Source organism: Antennarius striatus, chromosome 11, assembly GCF_040054535.1.
Source record: "Antennarius striatus isolate MH-2024 chromosome 11, ASM4005453v1, whole genome shotgun sequence".
Lineage (NCBI taxonomy): Eukaryota > Metazoa > Chordata > Actinopteri > Lophiiformes > Antennariidae > Antennarius > Antennarius striatus.
In genome coordinates, this window is record NC_090786.1 from 5,455,912 (window position 1) to 5,479,885 (window position 23,974).

At 39.1% G+C, this 23,974-nt stretch overlaps 1 protein-coding gene across 4 annotated transcripts; it reads right to left on the reverse strand.

The window, feature by feature from the left end:
* Positions 1–753: 753 nt before the first annotated feature.
* On the reverse strand, positions 754–22,317 carry b3gnt2b (UDP-GlcNAc:betaGal beta-1,3-N-acetylglucosaminyltransferase 2b). 4 transcript variants are annotated; one of them, XM_068327486.1, is made up of 4 exons: positions 22,164–22,317; positions 10,210–10,287; positions 9,820–9,998; positions 754–5,034 (listed from the first exon to the last, which is right to left on the reverse strand). In XM_068327486.1, the coding sequence occupies exon 4, from the start codon at positions 5,017–5,019 to the stop codon at positions 3,823–3,825; it is 1,197 nt and encodes a 398-aa protein (XP_068183587.1). In that variant the 5' UTR covers positions 5,020–5,034; positions 9,820–9,998; positions 10,210–10,287; positions 22,164–22,317; the 3' UTR covers positions 754–3,822. The 4 variants fall into 4 exon arrangements, with proteins under 4 accessions (XP_068183587.1, XP_068183585.1, XP_068183586.1 ...); XM_068327484.1 differs by having other exon boundaries at positions 10,210–10,360; XM_068327485.1 differs by lacking the exon at positions 9,820–9,998.
* Between the last annotated feature and the right edge of the window lie 1,657 nt (positions 22,318–23,974).

Sequence of the window (23,974 nt, forward strand, 5' to 3'; positions counted from 1 at the left end):
ATATATACACACAGTGTATATAAATTGCATAATTGCATTCATCATAATGACAGATGAGGATCTGCTGAAGTCCGGCGGGATCCTCCACACACAGATCTGCTCATCACGGTGTGTGTGCGCAGAGAAGAGGATGACATTTATCATCAGCTTCCCAGAACTCAAGCTCCGGTTTATCATCTTTGCTTCCTGGCAGCGTGCTGGTGACGTCATCCCCATAGTCAGGATGGGGTCAGCTTCCCATCTTTAACTCGTCATCCGCCCTGGTAACATGTCCTTCAGGGTGAAGCCACTAGATGTTGCACTAGAGTTTAAAATAATTAATAGTGTGCGCTGCATAAAATCTAAAGACCACCATATTATTAAGCCATTTCATGTTAGGTTGAGCTTATTCTGGGTTCAATGTTTTTTTCCTACACTAGGACTGCCCGGTAAATTATAAAAACCTGGGTGTGTGTTCAGTCTTCACCCTACAAACGAATGAACATACCTTACTGTACCTAAAACCACATCTACAGAAGGGAACGCCGTATTCCCCTCGCAACTGCTGCCCTCTGTTGGTCACACGCGTTCACTGCATGATCCAACAAAACATTAGATGTTTGAAGTTGGTGAAACAATGTTTTTCTCCCTTTAAAATCTGTCAGATTACAAGTCAAATATGCTGGAGAAAAGGTTTAGCATCTATCATTTTTACCCTGACTTTGATTGTAGTTTTACCTGATAATGTGACACAAATAACACATAGGACAGACATACAAGAACAGCAAAATACAACTTTATTGAGATAATCATCTTGTATGAAAACAGCAATCATGTCTCACCTGTTTGAAGGATAAACTTGAACATACAGTACAAACAAACATCAGGCACACATTTGGTAATCCTTTACTAGTGCAGGTGTGTAACACTAATGACACATTTCTGAAATACATTTTAAAAAAGAGGGGGTTAACACAGCAACGCACAACAAAATAAATTACTTAAGAACTGGTTCAAAAATGACTTTTTTCTCTCTAGGTAACAAAATACACATCTTTGATGCTGATTAATGCAATAAACTCAACCACAGTGACACAAAATAAAGTTTTTTGGGGGGAGAATTGAGAGGAAATTTGTCCTGAACATATTTGCATTTAGTCCAAACAACTAAGTTTTTAATGGATATGCATGTCAGTAATAATTTAACATCCTTAATCATGTTGACCAGTACGTTGCCTTGTGGACTGCAATTTCAAAGCAAGCATAAGAGTGACATTTCCTTCAATGCAGCAGGACTTTTCTTGAACCAACTTACATTTCTTCTTAAATAACCACCTTAAACTCTGAAAAAAAAATTAGATATGACACATCTTGGCTACTACTACTGTCAAAAGACAAAGCTGAGGTGCGTCTAGAAAAGAAACTCAGACGTGGGGACAAGGGTAATCACAAAATGCAAAGCGAGAGAAGAACGACAGATGTCAAGATTTAGAGGAAGCTTGAGAATATTTAAAACATGTAAACATTTCAAGTAGCCACATACTGTGTAGAGTGAGAATGGGGTGAAAACAGAGAATATATCTGACCCCAGAAGTGAATAGGTGACGTTTCTGTGATGTACAAAGATGAAATAACCCCAAATTGATCCTTGACTCTTTTTTTTATTAGCTCTTTTATCTGAGTTCTCCATATGAGGATATCCAGTCGATTGGTAAACCCCAGGGTAAATCCAGATCAATAAGCTCGCATTAACTTTCTTTACTGTGTGGCACACCAAACAAACACCGCTGTAGAAGAAGAGTAACCACACAAACTAGTCACATGACAGCGGCACAGAAATACAGCAGCTAAGCTGCCAATAAATGACATTTTGGAAGGACTGAACAAAGACCAAATATATAAATATATTAAATATGAAGTGATTGGGGTCATAGATTTCTCAGCGCCTCGATAGATCTGACTTTTGATCTCCCTGACCAGCAGGGGAGTTCTAACTGAGACACTTCTCTCGTAAAGACAAACGTCAATGTAACACTTCTCGGACTTTTTCCATCAAGCTTTGAGAGAAACAAAGAACTTCTCTGTAGTCATATTATTCTCTGAGACAAGTACAATCACACACACGCGTTTGAAAACTCCATGTTTCAAGCGTCAAACTCTGCCACATAAATGGAGCATATTCGGTACTTAAAAAACGTCGAGTATAAGATGCAGCATTTGCGTTAAAGCAATACAGTAGTGAGTATAGCAGTGACCTTCAAAGGGTAAAAGATTGACTGATTCCAAGATGAGTTATCCAACATTTTATACATTCATTAACAAGCGAGTCCTCGAAGGCATTAAAATAAATCAGAGTACATATCCGGAGCTTTGAATTCTCATACATTTGCAGTAAATTCTTATGGCAATATCACAAGACAACAGGGGGTTCAGACACTAAGAAAGCAGCTGCTACAAACTTTGCATGCATGTGTAACATAGCATAGCATTTTCAAGTGGAGCATTAAAAACGAGTAAATTTGTCAAGTAATTAAAGACTATGTATCTTTGAAATGATCCACTCTGCTCCATCTATGTTTCGCAGCATTGTAGACCCTGATATCACAGTAAAGCGACATTTAACAGCATTCAGGACGTCCAAACATCAGCTGCACACGCTGTATAAGGCAAGTAACATACAGTATTTCAGATCAAGGCTCTACTCTGGCACCTTGATGCGAAATATCTTTGAAAATACACTTTGGGTTTACAAAATACGTCAAAAAGCTTTTTAATTAAAGCGAGAACCTGAAGCGGAAATAAACAGCATTTGGATTTTTTTGCATCCATGACAAAACCAAACCCAGACCTGCTGAGCCGTCCAGAACTCTTCTATTTGTTTCCTGGAAGTATGTGCTCAAAATTCAAAACTCAGTTTAAAGGTGATACATCTACCAGTTTAAGCAGGTATTATGGGAGGAAAAAGAAGTCATCAAGTAAAAAGTGAAACCAACAGATTTGAGCTAAACTGAGAAAAGGAGAGAAAATTGAGAAAAACACCTTTTCGAGACATACAAATGATTTGTAGTAACTTGAAGTTAGTTAGACAAAGAGCTGTGAGAATCTCAGGAACCAGTCAAGTAAATACTTAAATGAGTATGGATGGAAATAGCAGCACAAACTAATCTCCAGCAACACATACTGGGGAGTGTTCACCAAAAAGCACTTTTTTAAAACTAGCAGCATTAAACGGCTGCATGTGGGAACCACTGGTTGTTACTGGTATCAGTAGGTGAAGTTCCAGAGCTTCACTCACAACGGTTTGAAATGTGATGAGTATTAAAAAAAAAGAAACAAAAAAACAAAACAAACCCACTACACTTTTAATGACTGTCTATTTCCTAAACACAACAAAAGAGTTCTGGGTGGACATCCCAGTTCTTAGTCTCCTCATTTACACAGTACAGCATCAGGAAGCTCCATCACAGAGCCGACACACAGTGTTAAAGCATATGAAAGGCCATATAAATAGTCAGAATATAAATACGTGCACACCAAGAAAGACACAGTCACTTTGGATGAAGCTCATCCGACAAATCAAGCAACGTCGACCCGACTGTGGAAATCTTACATCAAGTCAAAATACTCTGGTGGCCAGTTTGAACGACGCATCATTCCTCATTCTTCAGAGGTACGATAGATCATATCCTCCAAGGCGATGCGATAGAATATTATCTTAACTCAAAGCTGCCAGCTTGTAAGTCAAAGAATCCTGTTCAAAATAAACCATTCGTCACTCAACCTCTTTGGAACAACCTCATCATATAGTCTTCACTGGGCCTGACGGCCTGCTGCACCGCGGAGTCAGTGACAGTTCAGGGAAGGGCTACTGAGCCAGTCCCAGATCTGGATCATCTCCTGCGGCGTCCTCGAGTGAACCAGCATCAAACTCTTGTAGGCGCAGGCGTTTGACCTGTACTTCTCCTCGATGTCAAATGTCCTGAAGCCTTTGTGCTTCTCAGGTGCTAGCCCTAGCTTCCTGAGACACATGCCTGTGTAGACATCATCTATTGGGTAGAGCGTTACATGTTGGGACACATTGTGCAGACGAGCGGCGAGGTCACCAGAGTAAAGGTACCCGCCTCCTCCTGCGTATGGAGGGTACGGCCCAACGAACAAGCTCTCTGGGACAAAGTATTTGACCTTCTTGTCTCTATGTGGCCCAGCGTTCGTGATCACATCACCCACGAACAGGTCCTTGGCTTTGGGGTTGGAGAGGCCCTTGAGGAAGTCCAAGATGTGGTAGGTGTTGACGAAGACATCGTCGTCGCCTTTGAAGATGAAGCGAGCGCCAGGACAACGGGTCTGGATCCATTCGAGGAACAGAACTTCCTTGACAGTCAAGTTGAAAAATGAATCTCTGTAGTCCCACTGGATTATGTCTTTATGGCGAGCGCTCTCATAGTCCAAGATTTCAGACAGGTCTGGGTGGTGGTCGCCAGCTGTGGTGTCACCAAGAAGAAATATGGTAACCACCGTCTGGTTGGCTAGTACACCTGTCCGCCCCCAAGACTGACGGATGGCCTGGCGGCGGTCAAAGTGAGGAGCAAGGGATTTGACAGCCAAGAGCAGGAATGGTTGCTCCTTACAGATATCAGGCTGATCCACCAGTATTGGGTAGGAGCGGCAGTGCATATAAAGCAGGAAGTCCTTGAAGCGCTCTGGCAGGGAGTTGTAGTCTTTAACCTGAGTCATAACCCCGACGTTAGGTTGGCAGGGGTTGGCAGATGATAAAACGGTGTCGTTGAACCAATCCGGAGAGAAAGTGGTGTTGAAGTTAAGTGTCAGGATGGGATTGTTCTGAAGGTCCAAAATCTGCTGCTGGCGATTCCAGTACGCCGGGCTGGGAGCCAGTTTGGTCCAGAAGGGCTTGGAGGGGATTTTAAGCTTCAATTGTCCACTTTTGTCTCGGCCGCTGTTTCGAGAGATGAGGATGAAGATGAAGAGGTTTATCATCATCACTGTCACCACAAGCTTCAGCCTCATCCGCAGCACCGCCATGACAGTTTCCTGCACCTGTCACCACAAGAGCAGACGAACAAACACAAATAAAAATTATGATTGTACTGATATGATCCAGTTCAACACTGTGACACAAAATCACATGGAGAGACATGAGTATTTCATTTATCGTTATTAGTGGCAATAAATAAATGGATGAATGAAAATCTAGAGTGTGAACTCTGTCCTAGGAAGTTACATCAGTAGGTAGAACAGAAACTCTGTTCTAACCACTGCGAAGCCATTGCCCCATGTCTCAGTCGGATACACTTAGTTAGGACGGCCCTTGCCAACGGACTTAAACTCATTAACCACAAATCCTCCTATCAGCCCTTGCTGCATTCCTATCCTACCTACGCTGTGATTGTTTTCATTGGTTGTGGAACTTTAAAAACAATGAAGTCCTTCTACAAACCCTGCTAATCAGCAACCAAAAAGATGTTGTTCAGGTCAACCAGCAGGGTGTGCACGTGTGCTCATGCACGTTCAGTCTTGTACCAAAAGGAGAGACTTTCAACACAAAATAATTATTAAGCTGTATGAATGCCTGGAACTGACTTCAACAAGGTTCACTTCAGGTCAAGCTATACGATCAACCTGCGACAATGTATAATGTGAAACGTATAATTACAGCCATTATCCCTACACATTTTGAACAACTGTGTCCTTTGTTGGCCAATGCTGAAATGTCGCAATGGCTGAAACAATTGTGCAGGTAACTGGGGATATAGGGTCACCTGTAGTTGTGTCTAAGCTCTTATGCATGTCCAGTTTAGACCCATAATACTTCTGCTACTCATTTAACCACTCTTAATGAGGACAGTTTCATAATATGCATCATCTTAAAGGGACAGTAAAGTCAAAATGAACACGGGGTATTATTTGAAGTACCATAACTAAACAAACGTTTTGGTGGCATTATTATTTCTTTATGATCAATGAGAACCTTGAACAAACAAAATATATCATAAGTTGTGATGCGCTCCCTCACAGAGGAAGTGACACAATCGTAGACATCGGGGTGAATCCATATCAGCACCATTGTATAAATAAGCCCCAACATAGCAAGCCAACATTATCAGAACAATACAGAATATCTATATTGTTACCATGACATCACTACCATGTCATAGAAATAGCTGCTTCCTCGTTTTTTGTTATTTTTAATCGCATTTGTCTTGTGATTGTGAGTATATAAAGTTTTCAGTTATGGCTCAGAAAATAACCTTTCAGTCACTGTTAAATGGGAAAAAAATGACAATGACAGAAATTAGGACAACATGTGAATAGTGGGTGCAAACACACAATAAAGCCTTTCAGCAGGTTTTAGTTTCCTCGGGTTTCTACTTTGGCAGGCTGGAAACATTTTCTTTGTCTTACTTTCTTTTCTCTTCTACAATTAATGAGCTTTTATTTAAAATTATTTTTTCAATAATTTTCTTGGCCACATGATCAGAAAAAGTCGATGGAGAAAAAGAGGGCTTCTTTTGCTCATATCTCAAACTATTTGTTACTAATTTTGTTTTTCTGTGTTTTGTCTTTTGAGCAAATAGGTATTTGTCTAAAGGTATTACAGGATTTGAAGTACAACAAGATGTTGTGTTTAAAGAAAATCCTTCTTAATCCTTTCTCAAAGCGCTCATGAATAGGTGATAAAAACATAAAAGTACAAGCTAGCCTGTTGCTTTTGCTTAGACACTGAGCTAAAGCCAAAGGGGGACTCTGGAAGTCAAATGTGTCTGGAAACAGTCAACACTAGGGGACAAGGGTTGCAGGAGGCTACTGGTTTCACAGTATAAACTTAATAGGTATCATACTATGAAAATTTACTCTTTACACGCATTACTAAATGAAAGCAGTGTCGCAGTGGTGCCTCTCGGATGCCTGTCAAACTCAGCACAGAAGTGAGATAGATAACACTACAGAATGAAAGTAAAGTCAATAACGTGAGACAACTTTGGACACCTGAGAAACCACAACAATTTGGCCTTGACGATGACCAGAGTGTCAGAAATTTATGCCCAAATTTGAGGTGGAGTATCTGACTCAATAGCTGTCCTAAACTGAATTGTGATGATCAAAATGCAATAAAAAAGAAAACCAACATGAACACACACAAAAAAAAATCAACTGCCATGTAAGTTTTTGCTCTCTGATACTGTTAGAAATATAACACTAAGCATAAAAGTGCGCTGATGCTACCTGACGAGGTCAAACAAATAAAACCCCCTCACGCTTCAGTGGGTTTACCTTCCTCCAGACCACTGCCTATATCCTTCCTGCTGCTGTATCATGTTGCTCTCTGCCTCCTAGCAACAACTCTGCACCTCTTCTCCACTGTTTGCTCTCTTTCTTATTTTCACGTTGAGCCCTCTTCTGATCTCTCCCCCTCGGCCTGTCCGCTTTCAAAACTTCCGTTTTACTCGGGCTCAGAATCAAATGTTCAGGATTATCAGTGTTACATTTCTAAAAAGGACAAGCACAGACTTTGTCTTTCTTCCTTTTCATTAGAATGAATGCAGTCTTCTGGGGAAATGTGTGTGTGTGTGTGTGGGGTGGGTGGAGGTGGGGGAGTCCTGACTACAGAAAGAAAACAACATGTTGATGAAACCACAGCTTCCAGGTCTTGTAAACCATCAGTAGAGAGAGGCTAAACACACATCCACCTCCATCAGCCTGTAGGCGTTCCACTCCATTATTTAAATCCATCTATCACTGCTTTACTCTCATTTATGCATATACAGCATGTGGACACAGAGCACACACTGTTAACATGAAATAGACATGAGTTGACACACAGGAAGTACAGCATACTGGTACTTCACAGTGGTATAGACGCTCATAAATTCCAAACAGACAAGAGGGAGGGGGTGGGGGGTGTTTGAACGATCTAAAAGGCTCATTCCTCACAACAATCTGGCCTTTTCAAAATGTTTTCAAGCTAAAAAAAAGTCACATATTTGCATTAGCTTCATAACAGTAAGGTTTTGTTTTTTTGTCATTTATGAGGATGATAACATGTTAAACAAAAATTCTTTGTCTATGAAATCTACTTGAAAAGTACAAAGTATGAATCACAATAACGACAAATAACTATGACACTTCTGTCCACTGAGTTTAAGAGATGATTTCACTTTATGTTGAGTGTGCTGGGCATTTGTATTGGTTTGGTTTGATTTGGTGCATTTAACCTCTGGTAACCACGGAAATGAACAAGGCAGTCAGAGACTGCAACATCCCGTGAAGGGTAGGTCAGGGTACCCTGAAAATAGTACTTGACAAGTACATTGCTTTCAGGGTAGGTCAAAGCACTACCTTACGGTCTTACTCACACTGGCCTTCTCCCTTGTCTTTCTGTCTTGTCCGGTTCCTGAGTGTACAAAAGTTGAAATTTGAACTTGACCTAGTTTTCTCAAGGTCATAGTTTCATTTTCATCCCCTTTGCCGCCCGTGTCATGTGTTTTTTTTTTTTCATACTTCTATCTGCAATGATTGCGAAGATATTTGGTGGACATAAGAACGAATGAACGAACGGACGAACGAACGAACGAACGGATAAACACACAAACACTGAAAATTACAATACATCACCGCTTTGAAGCGGGATGTAATTACTTCCTGTTATGACATTATGACAAAGGTGACTTCTCACTTGGAGATGTGTCGAACTAACTTGTATTTAGTTAATTCAGTGTTGGGGTTGAAAAGCAGCATTGAATGTCCAGTTGTTTCATCACACAACCCGTCTTCATGCAACTTATCTTCCTTCACGTTGTACAGTATTAGATATGAGTATCATACGAAGGATACTCATTAACAAAAAGTCTGCTAATTTGGTGTAAAAATCAGATTGCCCGCCTATAAAAATGTAATTTTTTGTGTCTTTCTCTCTGATGTCCTGTACATGAACTTAGTCTCCAAAACTTGCTTTGTTTGGTTTGGAAGGGTTGGCCTCAGACTGGGACTGGGTACTGGTTCGGATTGGGTGCATCTTGGCCCCAATCAGGAAGTGGCCTATTGCAGATGAAACTTGGAGCTGTGAAACTAGAAATGTAAATGTAACTCTGTACAGCATGGTTGGAGTCAAAGAGACCAAAAGTGTAAGAAGCAATCAGTTTAAGTTTTTGCGGTCTAATCCAACACATTTTGTACAAATGTTGTGCTCTTTAATTCAGTAATAAGGATGAAAACCTATCTATATCCACAGCGCTTCCTTATGAACAGCCCACGCTTTCTCTCACAACTCAATCAACACAAATAATGCCATGGAAGTACACATTAAAAAAGTAATGATTCAACATCCTCTGTCGAAACTTAATTTAGCTAAAATTTAATCCTATTAAAATTCAGCGATCTCATCAATTTATGCTGCAGGGCCTTGTGTAATTCTAGATGATAAATAGGTAAATAAGACATAAAACATGAAATTTCCCGCTTTGTTTTTTCTTGCATGTGAGGTAATTGTCATCTGCATGTCCGTAAAATCCTGCCTACGAAATAGCCAGGTTGGTCATCAAGGAAATAATGAAAGTTTTTCATGACTACCTTATTCTATTTATTTCTTAATCCCCAGGTTATCCTAATAATAACAGAAGTGCAGCACCAGCAGACAAATGAAAACAACTTCTCGAGGTACGAAGAAATCTTGCAAAATCAAACATAAACTGGGAGATTGTATTTTGAAGTTAATATTTAGCATATCATCCCAAAAAAAATTAAACTGCATTAATCATTGAGTAATCCATTTAACCTGTCATTATTCACAGCTACAAACAAGAGAAACAACACTATAGGCCAGACCTTAGCAACAGCAGCAGGACAGATGGAGTCTGATGCTGTTTGTCTTCATTGATCAGAAGGTGTGTCCCACTGATTACATCTGCAGCTCACTGTCCTGAACAGTGCCTGTTTGTGTTTGACAATTGGTCTTCTTCTGATAAAACATTCACTCAGGTGAGGATTGTCACCTGAGGTGTCATCTGTGGGGGATGGGTGAGAGGCTGAAGAAAACAATGCCAGTTGTGGTTTGTGTGATTTTTTCGTTCCTTTTGAAATGGATCTTAATGACACTAACAATAAGCATAAGTGCTTTTACAGGTAAATTTTAAAAAATGCAAGCAGGCTAAAATTTGATTTACAATTAAATCTGAGTCACTTCTGAAGATGTGAGTGCACGGTGTGGCGTCTTACCTGCAGGTGAGAGTGACTCCTCAGCTTGTGTCGTCTTGGTGCCTCCACTCAGCTCTCCTGGCCATATTTAGCTCCCCCCTTTGGAGAACAAACCAATGAGGGAAAAGAATAGATAGGGAGGAAGGTGAGCTGGAGGGGAATGTGCTTTAACCTGAAAACATGTAGGGGAGAAAAAGGTGTGTCAGCTTTGAGGTGTTTTGTCTGAATAAAACGTTTTTTTTAAATATGTGAACCATTGCCTTAGCTATTTTTTTAGGAGAAAAACATTACAAACATGTGGGAGCTATGCTGTCTGTCATACATTACAATAAACTAAATATCATTGGATTTTACTGGATAAAAGAAAACAGTAAAAGATGACACATTGGGCTGTATTAATATATAAAACGCATTTTTCTTCCATTATCTAACCTCAGTCAATCAAAAAATAATCAACCAATCAATGTTGACAATAGATCATTACAGCTAAAAGTAAATGGTTGTGAACAGACAGGACAGTGTGTGAATGCTAAACACTGACTATAATTCAGCCAGAGGCTGACAGCGCTGTCTCAGCAGGATTAAAAGTGATTCAGACTGAACGAAATAAAACCACTCACACTGTCCACTTTTTAGTCTAACAGTGGTTATAAGTAGTTTATGCTAGCTACAGCTGGGAGCGGGCTTTGTCCGAAGAACACAAAACACAAAAGCTCAGTGTTCATTCAGCTACCGTAGACACTTAATGTTATGTCATCATAAGGTTGGAATTTACATAACCTGAATTTCCAGAGGAACATTTGTCAAGGCACAGTACTATGTCAATTTATAGAGGGTCAAGTGTCAGATGTTCCCATGTAAAAATATCAGTAAACTATGTCTTGATGATAGAAATCATGATAGAAACAGTTAAAAGAAGTATTCACTTAAAGGTCAACTCTTTTTCTTCAATGATTTCATTCCTCGTTTGATTGCTTTATTGTTTTATTACATAACGCTTAAAAATGGTGGTGTATTGTAATTGTCAGTGTTCGTCTGTTTGCTCGTCAATTCTTTTGTATGTCTAACGAATGGACGAACCCTTTTGGTCGTACCTGACTAAACCACCGAATATATTTGCGCTGCCGTTGCAGATAGAAAGATGAAACGAAAAGCAAATTACTCGGGCGGCAAAGGGGATGAAAATGAGATGGTGACCTTGACCTTGAGGAAACTAGGTCCAGCTCAAATTTTAACTTTTGTACACTCAGGAACTGGATAAGAAAGACGAGGGAGAAGGCCAGTGTGAGTAAGACCATAGATCAAAGCTAGTGTTTTGATCTATGAAAGTAGGTCAGAGCACTAGCTTTGATCTTTGACCTATGCAAGTAGGTCAGGGTAAAATTTTGAATTCAGGGGTGTTGCGGGATGTTGCAGTCTGTGGCTGCATTGGTTCTTGATATTATTTTTGTCTTTGTTAAGTAAAATAAATGAACTCATTCATTCTCATTCATTCATTCAATTCAATATTCAGGACATTCTGATTGGGTTCATGATTAGAATAGGGGTAAGTGCAGGTCTTTCTTACTGCCTAGCTTAAAAAGCATGAGGGATTGCTGCCTTTATCAGGAGATTCTGGTGGAATCACAAGTGGCCTTTTTAACACAAATATGTATTCTAATGGAAGCTTTCAAGGATTGTCATTAGCGGAGAGAGATTTGTACTTCCCCTAGTCATTTTCGCTCCATGGGCTTTCTTTTGTGTGCATGAGCTTCTCTCACCGTCATAGGCATGCTGCTGCATGCACATCTGCTGTGCTCCACTTCCACTGTACTGCACAGGGATTTCTAAATTAGTCCATGTATAATGGTTCTCAGCTATTTTCATGGGAATCATATCCAGAAAAGAAGCCCTATTATTTCTAAGGCCCTGCTTAAACATTGTATGGTGGGTATATATCTTAAAGCCCTCCATACATCAAAATAATCCATTTTCTCATATTTTTTTATGTGTGGAAAAACACAAAATAAAAATCTCCAATTAGTGGCCTTTAAGTACAGACTTAGAAAACCTTAATCAAGCCCTGTGGATAACCTGCTATTTTTAAGCACACGTGATCAAATAAAAACAAGGCACGTGAAAATGTTTCATTTTAACTGAGTTGAAATCAAATGCAGGATAAAACACCATGCTGGTAAAACCTGACTAAACCATGAATGCATTTCTTTTAGATGTTGACATATTGGGTGGCATGTGGCTCAGTGGCTAACGCTGTTGTCTCACAACAAGAAGGTTCCAGTTTTGATTCCATTCTGTGCAGTTTGCACGTTCTCCCCGTGCCCGAGGGGATTCTCTCCAGATTCTTCCCAGCTCCAGCAACACGCAGCTTAGGTGAATTAGTCATATCGAATTGTGTGAGTGTGAGCATAAGTGAATTTTATCTTGAAGGATTGTGATTAAGCAGGACCTGAACTGTCAATGTTAATTCTAACAAACAGTATGATGAACTATGGTGGGATAGAATAAAACTATGGAAATGCAATAATAATTACTGTGATGCTTTGATAAAGACACAATCAGAATCAGCATACTTTATTGATCCCCAAGAAGGAAATTGCCTTTTGTTATGGTTAAAGTGAATGTCAGAATAAGAAAGAATTTAAGAATCAAGGCCTAAAAAGAAATAGTGATAAATACAGAATAAAATAGGACCAATGCAGTCACAGACTGCAACATCCCGCGACACTCCTGAATACAAAATTTTACCCTGACCTACTTGCATTGGTCAAAGATCAAAGCTAGTGCTCTTACCTACTGTCATCGATCAAAACACTAACTTTGGTCTATGGTCTTACTCACACTGGCCTTCTCCCTTGTCAGTCAGTCATTTCCTTAACCCGCTTAATACGCTTACGCAGGTCGCGGGGGAGCCGGTGCCTATCCCGGCAGTCTCAGAGCGTGAGGCGGGGGACAGTCCGGGCACGACACCAGTGTACCACAGCTTCTCCCTTGTCCTTTATCTTATCCTGTTCCTGATGTGTACAAAAGTTGAAATTTGACATTGACTTAGTTTTCTCAAGGTCAAGTTCATCATCTCATTTTCGTCCCCTTTGCCACCCGAGTAATGTGCTTTTTGTTTCATCTTTCTATCTGCAACTGTTGCGAAGATATTTGGTGGACATACTAACATATCCTGCATTGAAAATTGATAATAAATAATAATGTGGATATTGTGGCCGGCTATAAGACACAAACTGGACTTGGGTTTGGACTTTTTACGAAATTTTTCTAACCGGACCTCCGTGACTTTTAATTGACCCTCTACACCCCTGGGGTAGAGGGTCCTCCTGAGGAGAACTTTGTTGCTGGGCCTTCATTGAAAAGGTGGATGAGAGAGGGACTGAGAGCCAGGAGACCCAACTAATGTTACAAACATGTTTACAAAAGTGTTGACGGTTCTGTGAATAAAATACATGCCATGTTACATATATTGTCTGTACGCCTTGCTTTTGGGTAAGTGCTCCTAAAGTCTTTGCTGGTGCTACTAACTTCTAAATAAACTTCTAAAGTTTATTTCAAGGTCTGCTAACTAGTCTGTTGGCATCCCACACCCTCAGACCACTGCCTCACCACAGCACGGAGGAACGCACTGGCCACTACAGACTGGTAGAACATCCTCAGCATGGTGTTGCAGATTTTTAAGGACCTCAGTCTCCTCAGGAAAAAGAAACGTTGTTGGCCTTTCCTGTCAAGGGCATAAATGATGTGGAAATCCCACTTTGTACACACACTCAGTAAGGTTTTGTTAATCATTAGAGCACTAGATCTCCTAGCAAATGAGAGGTCAGCAGGTAACACACATATCACCTTTCACAGCATACTGTTAATGTACAAACTGTCTGAAGAATTCCCTAAAAGATTACCCAAAATCTGTTAACGCAAATACGAGCAAATGAGTTAATCAATAACAGAATAACTCCGTAGTTTTAATGTGCACTTACTGAATCTACAGTAAATATGTTTTGTTTCCTTTACCTTTCACTTCGTTTGTGCTTCTTTTCCTTCACAAAAGAAAAATAGTTCTGAGACTAACAGCCTGTTTGACAAGTTCTGAAGCTTTCCACAATAATTAATAGCATATAATTCTATTTAAAAAAAAGAAACAATGACACCGGGATTTTTGACATAAAGCTATGGTAGCATTACCCCATTTTTAAAAACGCCTTTGTTAGTTTTTCCACCAAAGATTTTAATTTTCAAACCAGTTAACAGGAATTGTTTTTGCTTTTCATTGAAAAACTCGACATTTGTTGTTGTTTTTTCCACCAATGAAAGTCCATTCCAATTTCTAATTTCTAATTTAGTGTTTTGGCAATGCCAGTCTTAATAATAAAGGCATGTAAACTATGATAAACACAAAACCTTTAGTTATATTACAGAAGTAACTAAAATAACTAAAAAGAACTTTATCTACCAGTAATTTTTTAAACTGTCACGTTGACATGACCCTTAAAAATCTTGTTACTAATGACCGTACATGTTGCAGACTTTTTGCACCACTTCTGTAGCTACAGGGCACAAATAATTAAGTACAAATATCAAGGAAGGGCAAAGTTTTCTGGCACGTCAGACGATTTCTGGCTCATGACTGATAAGGAGGTGTTAGAGCAGAGAAGTGTAAGCCACTGAGGTCACATCAAGCCTCTTTAACTGACAGGGCTTTGAATAAATATGGAATAATGACTGACCAATCAACGAAGCGTTAGAAAGGAGAAACAATAACAAAAGTAAAGTCAAGAATTCAAATGAAATATTTCAGCTATGCACTGAATATTTGAAGCATTTTGCTTTTAACCATTTAGTTGTGGTTGCCTCCCACAAACCAAAAGTTGGATATCAAGATCTGGCTTTGAATTCAACAAGTCCCAAGTTACAGCCTCCCTTCAAGCTATAAAATGAGTCTCATGTTCTACTTCTTTCATTCAAAAACAGAGTTTGACGCAAATTCTTCAAACAAAGAGAAAGAAAGCTTCTGTCTGAACAAAATTCCATGAATAGTGCCAAAACTAATCAAAGTGAGGCCAATAACTACAAGATCTGGGCTTGTGCTAGCCATTAGCCACTTCGCCTATGGCGAAATGGCGTTCTTATTTTTACGGAAAAAAAGCTAAAACTTACAACTTTTTCGCTCACTAGCGCTAACGCCACTACTGCCGCTAGCGAGCGGCAGTAGAGGTGTTGGACACAGAGTGTGGCTTTTTGTGGCTTGCTCAATTCTTTTACACTGAGCCACAGTGGCGTAGTCATACTAGCTCCTAGTGCAAGCCCAGAAGATGTACAGTGTTAGGACCGCTAAAAACGTGTGAAATGTATTTGAATTGTGTCAATCAGTGTTTCCTTAGATAGTGACAGAAATTGCCTTCTGACTTGCTTTTAAGAAAAAACCAATGACCTTATTCATGTGATGTTTATTAAGGACAGTTATTCACTTTTTAGATAATTACTACAAAAGATATTTTGGGCACTACTTGGCTTGGCTAAATAAAAACAAAAACAAACACTAAAAAAACGGTGTGGCACGAGTAAATGTGAACTTTATAACATGATTCAAAGAAACTGCCACCAATAAAGGTGCAGTGTATGTGGGTGTGTTTCTGTGATAAAGGTCCCACTTTGTCCATTCCACGTGGTAAAGGTTTGTGGGCTCAACTGGTGATTTCTTTAGCTTTTTAAACTGGTTATAGTGGTTTTATGCTATTTAACAAGTAGACTATGAAGCACACAGCTCAGCAAGTCTGAGCATTCATCATAAAGTTGTACATTAAATTTAAAACAGTTGCTTTTTTTTCTGAAAGATGGTTATGTCCCTTTGCAATGTTTTTCATATGACAACTTTCAGTCACTCTGACAGCAAGCTGAACATGCAGGCCAAGACTCAAACGTGCCTGTGACTGATTGTGTTTGGCTCAGTGACAGTTTAACAACCTTTAGCGCTAGTCAGATGCGTGACAAGTTGGGTCACCTGGGACAGCCTGTTATGCTTCTTTCCTCTCCATATCATTGAAACGAGATCATTTTCTAAATAAATGGTTGACCTTTAGAGTAAAACCATTTTATAAAATGTAAAGAGAAATAAGGAGAACCTTCCATCAGCTGACAAAAATGTTAGGGCACACATACTTAAAATAGAAAGGAATTTTGAATTATCAGCAAATACTTGTCACAGACTCTGTAAGATAAAGGTCATCTCTCTCTGTGGTGGGACTCATTCACTTGCACTCAATACAATCTAAACTTAAAGATATGTGTACATGTAAATGTTTGTGTACATACATGCCGATGCTTGGCGAATGCAATAAGCAAATACACCGACTGGGCTTGCACTAGGAGCTAGTATGACTAAGCCACTGTGGGTCAGTGTAAAAGAATTGAGCAAGCCACAAAAAGCCACAGTCTGTGTCCAAGACAGTGGTGCATGGGTGGACGACCAATGCTCATCACGGGGGGGTCCGGGGGGCCTCCCCCGGGAAATTTTTTAGAAAATGGGGTTGTTTTCCTGCATTCTGAGGGCAAAATCTTCTGTTTAGTTTACCTACAAAAATACACTAAAGTCAACAGTTCAAGCTGAACTATCTTTATTTCTGTCCTACTTTATGCTGGTATGAATGTGATATTCAACAATTGAAAACTTCCATTCACTATGTGAAGATACAGTCATACAAAATATTACTCAATGTTTACTTGTAAGTTTTACTTTACTTTCATTTACCTTCTGATTGGTCTGTCACCACTCCTCCCCCCTCTCAGCATTCTCCACTGTGGATACACAGTCTAAAAACCTTGTAGCCAATCTGGTATTTACTTCGCCTATGGCGAAGTGGCGAATGGTTAGCGCAAGCCCAGCACCAAGACTCAGTGTGATAATGAAATATTCTGAGAATATATTAAAAGATTAAAAGCTACAACGACTAACATTTTACAAGATTGATTACAGCATCATGTTTTATGATGATATACAAAAATAAGCACGATTAAAATGAGAGAAGATGGGACAGAGAGGAATCATTGTTCCTCTGACCATTGTAATGGCTCAACTCTTTAAATGTAAGAGTTAAATAAACTAAAACTGATCATCTCTATTGGTGGGTGAAAAAAACCCTCATAAACTGGCTGTATGGAGGGCAATTAGAAAACAGTGTGGAAATCTCAATAAAATGGGCCTCCTGTGGGAACATTTCACAATGTGTTAAGTGTATGCTTTAAACATAGTAGTTTAAAAAATATGTGACTTAATTATATTTGTAGAATTTCACCAAATTCCACGTGAAATTGATATTTTCACTTAATTTATGTACCTTTTACGCCAAGTATTTCAAGTATATTTGAAGTAATGGGTCTCCACTAGTTCTTGTTGCCATGCTTCAGAAATTTGTAGTGAAACACTGACTAGTACCCATTTTCCTGACCATTGACATGACACTATTGATGTGAAAAAATTCTTTTTTCAAAGCTTTGAAAATTCAGGAACAAAATTCACTTCAATTGTGTTGGCTAAATATTTCCTTAAACTACGTTACATATTCTATATTAAACACATGTACAGTATTTTAATTTGTCAGACACTTGGGGACAGAGGAACAAGTTGTTAATACATCACCTTTTAAATTGTTATGGCAAACATTTAAATGCTTCCATATCTACAAAATATTTTATAATACTATAATCACTGTCATGAAGTTCCATCTGTCTGCCATCTGGTGCTGAGCACATAGACATATAGATGATAAGAAGGTAAAAGTTTAAAAAGATTTTGAGAGCAATAAGAATGACAACACCGTAAAATATGGAGACAAAAGACAACTGAGTGCTTAATGGGCAACTAAAAGAAGTATCAAGGTGTGCAAAAAAACTGGCAAATGTTCATAAGTCAATGTCATTACACTGAATAAAGCAAACCAACCTTTCTCCTTACAAAACACAATGAGCAGCATCCAGACCACATTTCAAAACAGGGTAATAAAAGGTCTATATGGTGCAGCTAGAGTCCATCCCACTGTGTCAATGAAACTGCACTTAATCTCAACTAAGATCCACATTACATTATGATAATGAGGTTATAATTTCCCTGTGTATTGAGTGCATGTTGGTAATCAAGTAAAAAGGAAATTCACCATAACTCATAGATAATGAAGCTGTAGCCTTGGGTAACCTTACAACAACAAGCCTCTACTGTACAGCTTTTATCAGAAATAAAGATACTGACCTCAAACAGTGTGCAAGTAAAGAACAATTTGGGAACAAGTTAAGGTTAGGGTTGAACAAGTTTGAGTTGTTTTTTTTACAACACTTAATAGTGAACTACAAACAGATGAGTATGTTTCATATCCTCAAGTGGTGAAGGCAGGAAGAGGGTATAGGGCAGAGAGGAAGAGTGCAGACAATGGTGCAAGCAAGGTTTCAACAGACTCACAGAGTCTGCCCCAGATACATTTTAACTCTCGTTATTCTGGTAAGGACTTAGTTAGCCTGATGGAAAAACACCAGCTTCCTCTGGTGTTAAATATACAACACGAGCAAGTGAGGCTTTCTATTTGCTAACAGAAGAGAAAGTTATCTGAGGCCTATTTACACAACCTATTCTGGTCTGACTGATGCAACTTTATTTCATCCTGATATTTTATATGAATGCAATAAAGGCGTAATGAGGGGCTAGGTCATTCCACCTGAGATGCCACTAGAGGTTCTGAACTGCACATGGTAGAAACTCCAGAAACTCGAGTAGCTGTAGCTAGCATCAGTTAACAGCTAACTCTCAGAGAGGAAAAATATCCACACCTATCTTCAAATTTCACAAGATGTAATAAAACTTTGAAGCTTCTTCCATTTACACTATGATCAGAGGACAGGCTCAACCACGTTACATGAAGGGAAAACATTTTTTTCCCATGTTAATCAATTTGTTACAGAGCACTTCTAGATGTACATATTAGTCACATTAGATGTTACACATCAAACCTCTTTTGCTTGTGAAATCTAAGCTTCCTGTTTGAAATCACACACTAGAGTAGCATTGTTCCACCATTCCCTTATATTGTGTAATCAAGCAAAAGGTGTTGTGTGGTCTACGATGTGCTGCTGTTCCACAGTCTCAGTGTAAAAAAGGCTGATGACCTGGTCTGGAGTTCCCTAGTAATCAGTAAAGCATATGAACAAGGCTGCACTCGACAAACCAATTGATGGCTGGCTCATGTATGCAATGTATGCTATATTGCTATAAAAAATCTTCCATAAGCACAAGCACAAATAAACACTATTACTTTCCCGTAGTTTGTGAAAAACAAGGGGACTTACAAGTTAAAAACAACAACACAAATAGGTCCATGTTAAACTGGAGAGGAATACATTCTAAAATGGGTTGCCAAAAATACTTGTCGGCTGTTCATATACCTCAGTGGTTTGAGTAAAGCCTATGTGTAGAAAACACATGATATGTTTGTGTGTCAGAGGGAGAGCGAGCCAGGGGGGTGCATGGCTCCTAAAATAGAAAGTTAATAGGGAGGTGGGCAATGTTGGTATTGTGATAAGTGAACTAAAATTGTAACAACAGAACGAGTAATAGAACAAAATTATTTCAACACCTGAAGCAATAGTGCACGGTTTATTAAAAAAGAAATCTTGCTGGAGGGCTCCACAGCAATTGCAAGTATTTATCTTTAAGAATATCTTTACTTCAGAAACACTAGGACCATTCACCCACCTCTATGTGATAGTGTCTCAGAACAGTGCAGAATCACGTCAGCATGCAATGACAATGATGGGATTGTAGTACAGACCTCATGGGATACCCTTATAATTAGTATCACTCCTGGGTATATCCACTTCTCATTTTGAGATGTGCTAAAAAAATTGACCCAGAAATTACACTTTTAATGTGACTGACACCTTACATTCACTCATCTACATAAATGGACACACGCCTTTCAGAAAGACAGGCTACTTTTACCAGTGAACCCTCTGAAGGACTAGTTAAAATTATGATTTCTCTTGCATCTGGCATGGCACACCAGAGTCCCTCATCCTCTCTGCAACACTAAAAGTCATCTTAATAAAGAATCTCTGGAATGCTTTGGACAAAAGATGGTAGATAGAGAAAAACACTTTCAAAATATTTGATTTAATCAACAGATGGATGCATGTCCAGTGAGTGAGGGTGTCCTTGAACAGGAAACTGGAGCTCCTGTCTGCTCTTTAGAGCTGGAGGAGAACATCAGCCAAAAGGAAGCACTCTGCAGAGAATTACTGGTAATTTATTTAGAGTGCTCCCTGTACTTGACTGGTGTAATGTTGTTCAGATGACAAAAGAACAGATGTTAAAAAATATGACCAGCACAACCTAACCTAACAATACAGTAAAGCTGTTGCTACTGTTTGAGGTCTTGGATCATGAAATACTACAGCTCTCACAAAGTAGATGTCCAAAATCTCTGAATTTGAATTTAAGTTGCTAACAAAATGCACGCAGCACATGAAATCAATGTTTAGATACAGCTCTATTTAGGACTACTTCTATCCAAATAATACGTCATGCAGGCAGATAACTTGATTAACTGCACATCAAATCAAAAGAAAATAAGGGGCTCCTTATCACGACTAAGAAATAATGAACAGAGCAGGATGTCCTGCAGCCTGTACCACATGTATGAATATGATTTGAAAACTGTTATGTAAAAACAGAGCTAAACTACCAAGTATATTATTATTTTTCAAGATCTTTAATTTTTTACATGTTAGAAAAAGGAACTCACAAGTAGAAAAACAGCTTTTGTAACTTCTTTGTGGAATTAAACATGAGTCTTTTCTTCTCTTCATTTTGCCAGTAGTTTCATAATACAGTATTCACGTCTTATTATCATTTTGAGTCATCTCCATTTAACAGCAGTAGAGACACAGGACCACTTATCCTGAGTGGTTCCAAGTTTTCTGTCTCGGTACTAGAAGACAGACACACACACACACACAGACACACACAGACACACACACAGACACACACAGACACACACACAGACACACACACACACACACACACACACACACACACACACACACACACACACACACACACACACACACACACACACACACACACACACACACAATCTCTGGAAAATGTTGCTCATGTGATTGGAAATTTATCTTGCAGATATCAGAGGCAACCGGATCGACAGTAGAAAATTACGTTCTGAGCATGTGGGGTTAAAAACCCCGATTAGCAAACATGAATGTGAAGTAACACACACACAAACGCACCTTTCAGTTTATATTCTCCCCGTTACCCCGTTCAAATATTGGAGTAGCATTAGTCATTTGTTTGGTTCTCTAGGGTTTCAGTTTCTTGTCAACTCAGTGTTTGCGTTGACTAGGGCGGCAACTAATGGTTATTTCATCTCTGATCCATCTATTAGCTTCAAAAACCTGAAGGTACTCAATATACACAGGAAATTTAGATAAGAGACAACGCAAAAACTATCCCTAATCCAGACAATATTTGAATTTGAGAAAAAAACACCTTGACATATTTGACATTTTATTGGTTTTAATGTATATTAAGTAACTCCAGTCTATTAATCCATGTCCAGCTAGTGACTTCTATGGGATAATGACAGCTTTTATACTGCTAATGTTATAGCATATCGTGTTATCCCACACTGCATTATGAAATTTATATTCAATAGTTATTTTTGAGTTTTTCTGACTGTCAGTAACCTTTCTAATGACAGGTATGACCTTAAAAAAAAAAGACTATCCTTGTTCCTTAAACACAAACATGCTTTATCTGTAAATCGAGTCGCACACACAGGAAGGTAAGTGAGCTAACTTACTCGACAGGTTAGCTAACTACTGAGGGTTTGATCGTCAACAAAGATAGAAGCATTAGTTCACATTACTCAGCCTTACGATACTGCCTGGAAACTCTTCCGCGCTTCGGGTGAACTCACTTGTTTTTAGCCGTCCTGGTAAGACAAAAGTCACTCCAACAACCTAGGACAAGTTAATCCATCCATACGTCCTTCTAGGCGTCCCAGAAGACGTTGATTTACCGTGGGTTTCCCTTGTTTTCACACGGAGACAACTCCGCTCTGACGGACTGACTTCGCCTATCAACGAGAATGACGCTGCACTGCTGCGGTGGGCGGGGTCAGGCGCGTAAGCGCTCCAATCAGCACCTGAGGAGCAGAGGCCAGATAAGGCGGCGTCGCCGCTTCCACGCGGTGGCTTCACGGGACAGAAAAGATTCCGTGATCGGTTTGTTTATTAAACATTTTTGTAAACGAGACAACACTCAAACTCCCACCAACTCTTTCGTGTTTCTCCACTATGTCACTGCGCCCAAAAAGAAGTCCCATGATGGCTGTACAGTCACATTATGAGTCATTAACCACCAAAACCCGCTGATGTCAACTATAGTTTAATGACTGATTAATAAAAATTTCATTGATGTCTATTATCTTGAGGATCTGGTTCAGTACGGAATGTACAACAAATTTAACACCTCATCCAAGCTGTAAGACAATATAATTTATTTCACAGTGGAAACTTCATGACTCATGTACCAGACCTGGGATTCAAAATAGATCATGATCAAACATTTCCCCCGGTATTGGGTGCTTTATCCAAGAGTTTGGAAGCAAATATCTTGCTATTGCCTCTATCCCACAAAGGTGAAGAAGAATAATTGAAAAATAATTCAGATGCTGGCCACACAGGATCTATCGGGATATATGAAATCCATCCACACAACACAAACAAACCAATACTGGGAGGAGGAAATAACTGACTCTAACATAGTCTATATTGTCAATATGGGTAGCACAATGTTTACAATGAGATCAAATAGCTCATGTGTGCGCTCCAGTGTCAAGGTGACTCAATGACAAACAATTGAACTATCTTAGTGCCTGCATAAAAAAAAAAATCATCATCTGAGTGATCTCTGATACTACCATGTTTTAACTCTTAATAATAATAGAATGAGTTCTGCTTGCTGTGGTAATACCTGTTCCATGTAGTCTCAAGAGAGGTGGGGCACTCAAGTCACGTGACTTGATCCAAGTACCAAATTTCAGGGGCTTCAGCTTCACTGACAAACACAGATAAGACTCAATCATAAGGAATATACTGTATTACTATACTACTGGTACCACAGTCTGAAGCTCAGAAATTAGTGATACTTCTGCAGCAGTTTGTTAAAGTTGGAAATAAAACATCTAACTTTATTTTTATTTAGAAACTTTGGGTAGCTGACTTGATATGTGACTTGTTTGATTCATTGCTTGACTCAACATTTTCCTGCCGTATTTTCCCACAGTAACATACTTGTGACCTACTTGTTCATGTGTATCAACTCCCACTCTTGCCATTAGAAGCAACAGTACCTTCCTGACATAATATTAGTCCAGTTTCTGTACAAAAATATAGTTAATCAGAAATTCTTCTTAGTCGTTAGCATTTAATTAATTTGAATGGGTCACAAAATGTAAATTGTTATGTTTTTGAAAGGATTAAAAAAATTCAGCCTAATACAAAATGCTACTTCCTGACATAAAACTAGGACTGAAGCCTTGCTTTTATTCCAAATGAAACTATACAACTATACAGGTATTAAGACAGCATTTGGAGTCTTAATAGCCATGAATCTCTTCAAGCTAGTCCTTCAATAAAATGGAAGATCCTGAAAATCTAACAGATAATAAATTTGAACATCTTATTTTCACCAAATTAATTGAATTAATTGGATATATCTTGGTTC

Excerpts from the sequence above, each read along its gene's own strand:
- b3gnt2b (XM_068327485.1), bottom strand. The coding sequence starts at position 5,019 with ATGGCGGTGCTGCGGATGAGGCTGAAGCTTGTGGTGACAGTGATGATG.